The 12273-nt window shown below is 38.4% G+C and overlaps 1 protein-coding gene across 1 annotated transcript in view; it reads right to left on the bottom strand.

The window, feature by feature from the left end:
- Window positions 1-12273, bottom strand: part of LOC309568220 (alpha-tectorin-like) — a gene marked incomplete at its 5' end in the record, with an annotated part of 138703 nt that overhangs the window by 78491 nt on the left and 47939 nt on the right. The window contains one exon of the mRNA XM_082273880.1: window positions 737-1329. Coding sequence (XP_082130006.1) covers window positions 737-1329 — 593 coding nt within the window. The remainder of the gene's footprint in view (window positions 1-736; window positions 1330-12273) is intronic.

The raw sequence follows: 12273 nt of genomic DNA on the forward strand, positions 1-12273 counted from the left end.
ACAGAAAGCAGCTAATGATTACTGGTCTTCTAATGTTACCTGGTCTTCTCAACAGGAAGTGCCTGCAATCCCACTTTGTGCCAGTTAGGAGACAAATAACTGCAAATGAAAGCCACAATCTTAAAGGGTAAGAACCTATATTATATCCTTAGAGTAGAACTTAAGTCTTTTAAAGAAAAATTGCTGGCAGGTAGGCTTTTATTGCAAAAGAGAGTCCATATGTCTCTCCTGCAATAAAAGCTCCTCTTCTGCCACCTTAAAATAAGTGCTTGTAATCCCACTTTGTGCCAGCCAGGAGACAGAGCTGCAAATGAAAGCCACAATCTTAAAGGGTAAGAACTTACATGATATCCTTAGAGCAGAACTAAAGTCTTTTAAAGAAAAAATGCTGGCAGGTAGGCTTTTATTGCAAAAGAGAGTCCATATGTCTCTCCTGCAATAAAAGCTCCTCTTCTGCCAACCAATAATATTTCTCCTGAATGTACACTGAGCCATACATGCACACCTCAGTGTATATTCCCAGAGTGCCTAATGAGATCACTGGAAAGGAGTGTTTTTGTGTGGTTAAGCCTGCCACAATGAGCAAATATGCTGCACATGTACTTGTGCATTACAAAAAAGTTCTGTAGATCGGCAGTGGACTTTAGTTCAGCTGTAAAAAATGTTTTTTCCCTAGAGATGAGATTTAAAATGAAAAAAAAAAAAAAAAATGATCTTATTATTTATAATTGCCTACCTTAATCTCTGAGGTGCTGCCTCCACCAATTCGTATCTCTTGCTTGGCCACCTGAATTCTTAGTGGTCTGAGCCAGTTGGGGCCTGAGTCTGGTTTCTTCTTGCTGATGTCAATCTCAATAAACTCTGTCTTTTCTGAGCAAGTCTTTAACAGAGTATAAGAATATTCTACCGGATAAGAGAAGCTCACTGAGTCAAATGTGTGCATCACCTGGTTTTGGCTTACAAGACATACACTTTCCCTTCTGGGGTAGCAGCCTTGATATCCATTTTCCACAGAGCAGATCTCACCATCTCGGCAGCTGGTGTTGAAGCAAACGATATCCCCTCCATGTTCACACCAGCACTGTACAGTGCAGTCTGCAGAGGTCCAGAAGGAATCACCAACCACATAATATTTCCCAGCCATCTCACAGCCACATTTGCTTATAGGAACACATGAGTCTGCACTTAACACATACCCACTATCACACTCACATCCCTCTGTGCATGGGCTGCTGCAGTACTGAGAAGCTGTCAGGTCAGAACAAGTGGCTGGACAGCTGCTTGTACATACTGAGTAATGGCTGAATTCTGGACACTGGATAGCTGAGGCTGCAAAAAAGACAGTAAAGAAAAATAAATAAATGAGAAAATGTTATATATATTTAAAGTAGAACAAGGCAAAACTTTTTTTTTTCATTTTTGAAAGAGCAAAGGAGGGTTATAACTCCTGTCAAATTTTTTTTTTTTTCGCCATCTATGTCCGGGTGAGTTAGACATTCAATGACCATCATCTGATGGCATAAAGTATTGGAGTACTAGTATCTGGTCATTAGATTGCAAGGTAACAAATACTTCTCTATTGTTGTGATCCTTTGTCACAGTCAATGCAGTATAAGGAATTCAGCCATTTTACAGATTTACAGATTATACCAATATCATTTTATGTATATATATATATACTGCTCAAAAAAACTAAAGGAACACTTTGAAAACACATCAGACCTCAATGGGGAAAAATCTCCTGCTGGATATCTATACTGATATGGACTGGGTTGGGAACGAAAGGATGCCACATCATTTGAACTAAATGAAAATTATCAACCTACAGAGGGCTGAATTCAAAGACACCCCGAAAATCAAAGTAAAAAAACTATGAAGCTAGTAAATTTTTCCTAAATTTCATTGCAGTAACTCAAAATGGTACGCAGTAGTTTGTATGGCCTCCACATGCTTGTATGCATACCTGACAACATGCTCCTAATGAGACGACGGATAGTGTCCTAGGGTATCTACATAGTTACATAGTTAGTCAGGTTGAAAAAAAGAGACAAGTCCATCTGGCTCAACTAATGAAAAACAAAAAAAAAAAAATTAAAAAACAACAACCATACAATCCCATATACACAACCCTATACCCACAGTTGATCCAGATGAAGTAAAAAAACCCCAGCAAAGTATGATCCAATTTGCTACAGCAGGGGTAAAAATTCCTTCCTGATCCCCCAAGAGGCAATTGAATATTCTCTGGATCAACTTTACCTATAAATATTAGTACCTAGTTATATTATGTACACCTAGGAAATAAACCAGGCATTTTTTTTAAAGCAATTTACTGAGCTGGCCAGAACCACCTCTGGAGGGAATCTATCCCACATTTTCACAGCTCTTACGGTGAAGAAACCTTTCCGTATTTGGAGACAAAAATCTCTTTTCCTCTAGATCTAAAGAGTGTCCCATTGTCCTCTGTGATGACCTTAAAGTGAATAACTCAACACTAAGTTCACTATATGAACCCCTTATGTATCTATACATGTTGATCATATCCCCCCTTAATCTCCTCTTCTCAAGAGAGAATAAATTCAGTTCCTCTAATCTTTCCTCATAGCTGAGCTCCTCCATGCCTCTTATCAGTTTGGTTTGCCTTCTCTGCACATTCTCCAGTTCCCTATTTCCTCCCAGATCTGGACCAGGGCATCACTGAGATCCTGTACAGACTGAGGTGCAACCTGGTGGCGTTGGATGGACTGAAACATAATGTGCTGGAGGTGTTCTATTAGATTTAGGTCAGGCATGCGGGGGGCCATTTAAAAGTATAAATGTCTTCATCCTCCAGGAACTGGTGGCATACTCTCACCACATGAGGCCTTGCCGTACACCAGGAGGAACCCAGGACCACAGCACCAGTGTAGGATCTCACAATGGGTCCAAGGATTTTATCTCGATACCTAAAAGCAGTTGGGGTGCCATTGTCCAGCCTGTATAGGTCTGTGCGTTCCTCCATGGATATGCCTCCCTAGACCATCACTGACCCATCACCAAACCAGTCATGCTGAATGATGTTACAGGCAGCATAATGTTCTAAATGACTTCTCCAGACCCTTTCACATCTGTCACATGTGCTCAGGGTGAACCTGCTCTCATCTCTGAAAATCACATGGCACTAGCGGCGCACCTGCCAATTCTGGTGTTAAATGGCAAATGCCAATTGAGCTCCACAGTGTTGGGAAGTGACCACAGGGCCCACTAGAGGACATTGCCCTCAGGCCACCCTCATGAAGTCTGTTTCTGATTGTTTGGTCAGAGACCTTCATATCAATAGCCTGCTGGAAGTCATTTTGTAGGGCTCTGGCATTGCTCATCCTGTTCCTCCTTGCACAAAAGAGCAGTCCTGCTGATCGGTCAAGGGCCTTCTACGGCCCTGTCCAGCTCTCCCAGAGTAACTGCCTTTCTCCCGGAATTTCCTCTATGCTCTTGAGACTGCTAGGAGACACCTCAAACCTTCTAGCAATAGCATGTATTTATTTGCCATCATAGAGAAGTTGGACTGCCTGTGCAACCTCTATAGAGTCCAGGTATTGCTTCATGCTACCAGTAGTGACACTGACCCTAGTCAAATGCAAAACTAGTGAAAAACAATCGGAAAGCATGAGTAGGGAAAAAAATGTCAGTGCCCCCCACCTGTAAAACCATTCCTGTTGTGGAGGTTGTCTCATTGTTGCCCATCTAATGTGCATGTTGTTAATTATAATTAACACCAAAGCAGCTGTAACTGATTAACAACCCACTTTGCTACTCAACTGACAAGATCAATATTCCAGGAGTTTAATTAACTTGATGCTATACTCAAATTTTTATTTTTTAAATTTTTTTATTGGGAATGTTTTATAGCAGAAAGTAAAAAATATTGTTTTTTTTTAAATGGTGGTTCTTTTTATGTGTATAGTGCAAACAATAAAAACCGCATGATCACATAATACCAAAAGAGAGTTCCATTTATGGGGAAAAAATACATAAATTTTATTTGGGTACAGCGCCGCACGACCATGCAATTGTCAGTCAAAGCAATGCAGTGCCGTATCGCAAAAAATGGCCTGGTCATTAAGGGGGTAAAAACTTCCAGAGCTGAAGTGGTTAAAATTCAAATCAATTTATAACTTTTTTTAATGAGTTTTTCTGGATATTTTTGTTGCTATTCTCTCTCTCACTGTTAAAATAAACCTACCATTAAAATGATAGACTAATCATTTTTTTGTCAGTGGGCAAACATACAAAATCAGCAGGGAATCAAATACTTTTTCCCTCTCAGTATATATAATTTTATTTTGTATATTTAGTGCACTTGGCACTTTAGAGTGTTGAGTTGAAAGCGCTGCACTATTATTTTATTAATTTTGATTCTGCATTTAGTGCTGTGATAACACTGTTAGGTGGTAGCTGATTTCTAGAATATATACTGTAAGTTGTTATGGATGCCATAAAGGTTCATGTGCGTGTAAAGACAAGCGTCCCAATACTTTTGGTAATATAGTGTATATACACAGTACTGTACAAAAGTTTTAGGCAGGTGTGAAAAAAATGCTGTAAATTAGGAATGCTCTCAGTTAATAGTTTATTTTTTTATCAATTAACATAATCAAAAGTAAATAAACTTACGAGAAATTCAAATCAAATAAATATTTGGTGTGACCATCCTTTGGCTTCAAACCTTTATCAATTCTTATAGGTACACTTGCACGCAATTTTTGAAGGAACTCGGCAGGTAGGTTGTTGGAGAACTAATCACAGATTGGACATGTGCTGGTCATTTAGTTCCAAAACGAAATTCGGACAAATTTTTAATTATTCGGGTATATACGAATTTCCGAATTACAATAGTAACGAATTTCAAACTAATCCGAAATAATAAAATAACATTTTGGGCGTAATTTGAATTTGACTCAAATTCAAAATGGTTTTCAATTTGATTCAAATTGGAAATTGTGAATAGGATAGAAATGAAAGGTATAGATTAGAAAATAATTTAACTGAATGGAAAAGAAAACAATAGAATAAAATAGAAAATAAAACAATAGAATAGGATAGAAAATAATAAAATAGGGGGAAAAAAACAGAAGAGGATAGAATAGAATACAATAGATAGAATAAAACCATTTTCTGAAATACGAATTTCAAATAGAATAAATACAAATTCGAATATGATAGAAAAGAATAGAATAAACAATAGAATAAAATAGAAAAAATATAACCATTTCCTAAAATTCAAATAGAATAAGTTTAAACTCAAAAAGAATAGAAAAGAATTGATTAGAAAAGAATAGAATAGAATAATTGAAAGAATAGAACCATCCTCCGAAATGCGGATTTCAAATATAATTATTTTGAATTTGAACAAAATAGAAAAGAATAAAGAATAAAATAATAGGATAGAAAAGAATAGAATAAAAAAACAACAATAGAATAGAAAGAAAAGAATCATCTTCTAACATTTGAATTTAGAATAGAATGAATTTGAATTAAAATAGAATAGAAAAGAATAGAATATAACAGAAAAGAATAGAATAGAAAAGAATAAAAAAAGAATAGAATACAATACAATACAATACAATGGAAAAGAATATAACCATCCCCTGAAATTTGAATTTCAAATAGAATAACTTCAAATTAGAATGGAATTCAGAAAATGCAAATCGAATTTGAATAAATGAAACAAATTCAGAAAATTAGTTAAATTAAGTTAACAAATTTAACTAAACTAATTTATGTAAATAGCGAATTGAAACAAACAAAACAACATCCGCATCAAGTCTGTCTGCGGTTACATGAAGAGACAGAAGGATTTGAGAAAGCCTACGTTGGTGGTTAGTTCTTTGGAACAACCTACCTGCTGAGTTCCTTCATAAACAGTGTGTAGAAGCACTGTGTGTACCAAGAAGAATTAATGCTGGTTTGAAGCCAAAGGTTAATACCAAAAATTGATTTGATTTAGATCTCTCTTCTGTTTCTTTACTTTCCATTTTGGTAATTGATAAAAAATACATTACTAACACTTTTATTTCTGAAAGCATTTCTAATTTACAGCATTTTTCACACCTATCCAAAACTTTTGCACAGTACTGTATATATAAAAAAGGAAGAGTAGGCTAAAAAAAATAAGAGACTCTATCCGTGAAAATAGAAGAAATACTTGGCTCATTCAGGGACCTTAACCAGTAATATAATACTCCTTGGCAGTGACATTTTACTGTTCCAGACGAGTTAAAAAGTGTCAGGACTGCATCTGGAATTGGAAAACCCTAGGATCTAATTCTTTGAAATTGAGAGCCCTCTTTGACCTCACTCAGTACACATAGGATTGAAGAAATTGCAACAACTGGCATCCTACCATTGCAGGTGCATTTGCTCATTAAGCTTATTTTGCCATGTAGTGGCTTTCCAAATCTGTGTGTGTCAGCTGTAAGAGAACTTTAAAAATGTTTCACACTCATATTTCAGATTTTCTAGGAACCCACATATGTCATTATAAATATTTATCATTTTTTCTTATAAAGATGAATGGGCACTGATGTATAAAAAGTTAGTAATAAGAAAAAAAGTTGTTCCCATGCCAATCAATGAGCTTCCAGCTGCCATTTCTATAATACAGGTCTGAGAAAAAGGATTACAATTGACTGCTGTAGACAATAAGAAATATTCTAATCTGCATACTTTTCATACATCAGTGCTAGAGAATGAATGCAAGCAAAGAATGGCTTGCGGCTGGATATACCGGTAGTTATAGTGATTCACAATAGACGATTAGTGTAAAGCACAAGACTGATAAAAATTGGGGCTGTAATAAACATAATGGGACTTTTTTATTATTTTATTTATTTATTTTTTTTATAAGTGTGTATATTTATTTCAGTGCTGTATCGTGAGATTTATAAAACAGTTTTCTTTTATTGCTTATGAAATCAATGAAAGAATAATGATAAAAATGTATAAATATGTTGCATTTAGAAGTATATGTATATAATGTATAAAATCTACTTATATATCCATTTTTGCATACACTATACAGAAACCTTTGTTGTTATTGTTCTTTCATACATTCTTATATCCTACATAATTGTTTAAAATAATTAATTTAATGCACACAAAAATTCTATTTCCAGATAAAACTTTTCCTAGCAGGAAACTTTCATACTTTCAGATATGAAACAAGAAAAAATTTCCATTCCTCAATTTTTCTCTTCACTGTGGAGAAAAATTATTATAAGTTTGTGCCCATTAGCCATTAGAAAATGTAACTAATATTTTGAGAATGAACATTGTCATACAAAATTCCTACCACAGTCTTCACAAAGATAAAAAAAAATCCCAGAGTTTTTCCTAACCTAAAGGGTCACTTGAGCTTTGTAATTTTGCACTGTTTAACCACTTTACCACCGGAGGATTTTGCTGTCTTACGTCCAGGCCACTTTTTGCGATTCGGCGCTGTGCGAATTTAACTGACAATTGCGCGGTCGTGCGACAGTGTACCCAAACGAAATTTACGTCCTTTTTTTCCCACAAACAGAGCTTTATTTTGGTGGTATTTGATCACCTGTGCGATTTTTACTTTTTGCGCTATAAACAAAAAAAGAGCGTTTATTTTGAAAAAATAACAATATTTTTAACATTTTTTTATATGAAATTCCCCCTCAAAAAAAAAAGTAAAAATCAAAATTTTTTAAAATTTTTGGCCAATTTGTTTTCTGCTACCTATGTTTGGTAAAAAAAATCACAATAAGCGTATTTTGATTGGTTTGCGCAAAAGTTATTGCATTTACTAACTAAGGGAAAGATTTCTGTCATTTTTGGTGTTTTTTTTTTTAACGCGTAATGGCGGCGATCTGCAATTTTTTTTGCGGGACTGCGACATTGCGGCAGACAGATCAGACCCTTGACTGACATTTTTGACACTTTTGGGGGTACCAGTGACATTTCTATAGTAATCAGTGCTATAAATATGCACTGTTACTGTAAAAATGACACTGGCAGGGAAGGGGTTAATTTTATTGGAGAGGGAGGGGTTAATGTATGCCTGGTGCTTACTGACATGTGTGGGGGGAGGTGACTGAGTGACACAAGGACAGATCGCATGTTCAGCTATGCTGAACACTGCAATCTGTCACTCCTTGTCACTTAGGAGATCTGCCCGCTCTGTTTACACAAGCGGGCGGATCTCCAAACTCGATTCCCCGACGATCGGGGAAGAGCAGCGGCTCCTCTGGCCCGACTCCCACTGTGACTGAAAACAGCAGGAGCGCGCCTCCGACGGCGCGCGAGCGCCGCCTACAGGGGGAGGAGTCCAGCGACGTAGACGTAGGTCTAAGTCGCTGGACGGAATCGAGCCACTTTGCCGCAGTACGGTCAACGTGACCGGTCGGCAAGTGGTTAAAGAAGTTATAATTAGGCCCCATTCACACTAGTTCAACTTGTCATGCATCTTTGGACCCCAAAGTCGCATTGTAGGTCAGACCCCATGTTTTCCAAAGAGTACCATTCATCGCTGTGTGAATTAAAGTCACAGTGACTTTAAAGTAGTTCCTGTACTACTTTGACCCAACTTTCATGTGACTTGAGGCCCATAGACTTCAATGTAAACCCACAAAAGTCACATGAAAGTTGCACCTGCATGATATACATGCAACTTCTGTGCAACCTAAATGTGACTATGAAAAACAAAAACATTCAGATTGGTCAAAGCCAAAGTCACAACAAAGTCGTACTCATCCAAAGTCAAAAATCATATAAAGCTGCACTGTAAAGTCACAATAGAAATTATACGATTTTTAAGTAAAACAAGCGTGAACGGACTCCTAAGGAAAAAAATTGTGCATAAGAGCAGTAACAAAAATAAGTATGTATTTTTCTATTTACAATTAAACCACTATATTTAGCCCTTGCTAGCTTAGGTAGAAGGGCTTAGAACTACACCAAAGCCCTATGATATTCCGTTGAAAATCAGTTAATGCTGAAAAATGCTAGGAAGCTCCAGGAAAAGTTAATTCCCTGCACCATAGCCTTGGTCCCTAATTGTGCTAAGCCAAATGTACCTGGGTTCAGTTTGGGGTGGGTTCACCAAACTTTAATTAGTTAGGGTGATTCCCACTGAAGTCAATTGGAGCCAAACATTAAAAAACAAAAATGGCATTTAAATTGGCTCCCATCAGCTTCCTTCTGTTTGTAAACAAAGCATCTGGGGATTCTCTTCATCCAAAACAAACCCTTATTATCTAGATGATTCTAGGTGATACTCTTTCATGATAAAATCTTATTATGCAATATAATTTTTAAAAACACTTCACTTGAAATGTAGAAGAATTTCTTGTGATTAGAATGTGAATACCTAACCGAAAAATTGTACGATAGTAAAAGGGATGTAATTCTTTAGAGTTGCGGCAGCAATGGAGAAAGCATACCCGTCCCGAAGCCTGCTTGAAAGGTTCAGTGTAATTGCTACCCCTAAAGTCAGAAGTTATAACAGAAGCATGATATGTCTATCAAATAGACATATACAGTAATAATGCATGTTCCCTCTCCTAGGTCTCTCTATTTTGATGACTTTTTCCCTGGTGTCCCTCCTCCTTTTAAACCTCATATCAATTCAGTGATGTTCCTATGGGGTTTATTTACTAAAACTGGAGAGTGAAAAATCTGGTGCAGCTCTGCAGAGAAGACAATCAGCTTTTTTTTTGTCAAAGCTTAATCAAACAAGCTGAAGTTAAAAGCTGATTGGCTACCATGCATAGCTGCACCAGATTTTGCACTCTCCAGATTGAGTAAATCAACCCCTATGCTTTGTTAGTGCATGCTGTGCATCCTCGCCTCCTCCTACTGGTTGCTAGTAGTATTGGACAAATGGTTCGGCCCGAGCATGAGTTCCAGCCGAACATTGGGTGTTTCTTCAGTTCAGAAAAACACCCAAATTTTGGGGTGCACGACCGCTTTTTTGGCCCATTGAACGCCCCACAATGCGCTGCGCACCACACAGTGCATTGGAAGCCCTGACTGGCTGAAGCAATGAAGGCTTTGTCCAATCAGGACACATAGCACTGTCACAGCCATGATTGGAGACAGTCATGATGACTCTCTCCAATCATGGTTCATTTCTCATAGTTCCACCCCACACTATAAAAGAATCCTTCCCAGAGCAGCCATTGTAGTGTGATATTGGAGTGGAGATAGATAGAACAGGGCTCTGCTCATTGCTGCTAGTGAGTTAGTGTGCTGTTGTGATTCTATTGTGAGAGTAAATTATCAGTGTAGTGTGAATAGTGTGATAGCAGAGCGTGAGTGTAATACGACCATTAATTTTTACTGTAGTGTCAGTTTAGTGTGTCAGGGCAGGTTTACTGAAGCATATGAAGGTGTGTTAGTGAATGTTTACTGCGGTAAATTAAAGGGGCATTCGTGCACATTTTTTGAAGTATATTAAAGTGTGTTTGAGCACATTTACTGCAGTATATTGAATTGCATTAGTGAACGTTTACTGCAGTATATTGAAGTGCATTAGTTCACTTTTATTGCAGTACATTGAAGTGCGTTAGTGCACGTTTAACGCAGTATATGTAAGTGTGTCATGGATACTTTTACTGCAGTATATTGGACGGCATTAGTGCACTTTTACCGCAGTACATTGAAGTGTGTCAGGGTACTTTTATGGCAGTATATTGAAGCGCATTAATGTACGTTTACTGCAGTATATTAAAGTGCATTAGTGCACGTTTACTGCAGTATATTGAAGTGCATCAGGGTAATTTTACAGCAGTATATTAAAGTGCGTTAGTGCACTTTTACCACAGTATATTGAAGTGCAGTTTTACTGTAGTATATTGTAGTGTGTCAGTGGAGTGTGTCTGTGTAGGGAGTACTCAAGTTAAAGTGCACCAAACACCACTTTCCATTGCTTAAAGTGCATCCGAGTACACATTTCCCCGTCCCTATTATATTTCGGGAATAAGCTCCCCCCCCACCATCAAATCTGGGAGGCCAACAAGGAGAGGCAAACATTCCCATGCCACTGTGAGGGGGCCAGCAGCATATGTGTCCACAGGCAAACGTGGATGTGGTCTGACATCAGGCAGGGTACCATTTCCTCTGTTTAGTAAAGTTGCCCGTGCTATCCAGCCACAGCATGTAGAGGAGGTGGTGGACTGGCTTACGAAACCATCTTCATCCTCATCCTCCATCACCCAAGCAGAGACTACTGCGCAATCTTTCACAGCTGCCAGAGTGGCTTATTCTGCCTTCTTGTCCACAGCTACTCCTGTCATAGCCCCAGCATCATCAATGAAGGAATAAGCTGAGTTATTTGAACACAGCATCAGCCATTTTCTCCTTGATTATGCACAGGCAAACTTGATTCTGATGTTGGTTCGGAGGTTGAGGAAGGTAGGAACATGAGCCTACAGAGAGGGAAGAACACTGGTAAACAACAAATTGGCAGTCATGTTCCCCCAGCCGCAGCATATTGCCAAATTAGCTCCAGTGATGATGAGGATAGAGGGGATGATGATAATGATGAAGTCACTGATGCCACTTGGATGCTGGATAGAGCAAAGGAGGAAAGTGAAGGTAAGGCTCAACCCCAACTAGGCAGCCATCATGAGCCATCACCAAGAGTAGAGGACAGCCACCCTATTCCATCACATTGTGAAGCTGTTATCTCCTGGCCCACTTCCCACCGCTCAGCTGTCTGGGCCTTTTATAGCACATTTGCAGCCGATTGCACTGTTGGAATTTGCAAACTTTGCCTCAAGCAGAAAAAATGTGGCAAAAACATCAGCTACAAAGCCACACAAAAGGGGCACAATTCTGCTCCTCCTCACTCCTCACCTTTCAGGTCTACCCCCACTATATCTCATGACCTCTCAGCAGCCTCCATTGACAGGGATGATGGTATCGCAAAGGGTGTCACAGGTCTTTGCAGCACGTCTGCCAGCAGTACACCACTAGCTGTGGACTATAGCAGTCAAATTTTGCTGCTGCAGGGAAAAAAATGAAAATACAGTCACTACCACCCACATGCCCAGTGTCTAAATTCAAGCTTGTCAAAGCTGCTGGCTTTACAACTCCTGCCTTTCCATCTGTTGGATTCTGCCGCCTTCCGTGAATTTGCAGAATGTGCTGTACCACAATGACAGGTTCCCAGTCACTATTTCTTTGCACGTAAGGCCATTACAGCTCTGAGCCATCACGTGGAAGGCAATATTGTGGCATCTTTGGGCAAAGCAGTCAGCCGCAAGG

The sequence above is a fragment of the Pelophylax lessonae genome (genome assembly GCF_965119305.1).
Source record: "Pelophylax lessonae genome assembly, chromosome: 12".
NCBI classification, from domain to species: domain Eukaryota; kingdom Metazoa; phylum Chordata; class Amphibia; order Anura; family Ranidae; genus Pelophylax; species Pelophylax lessonae.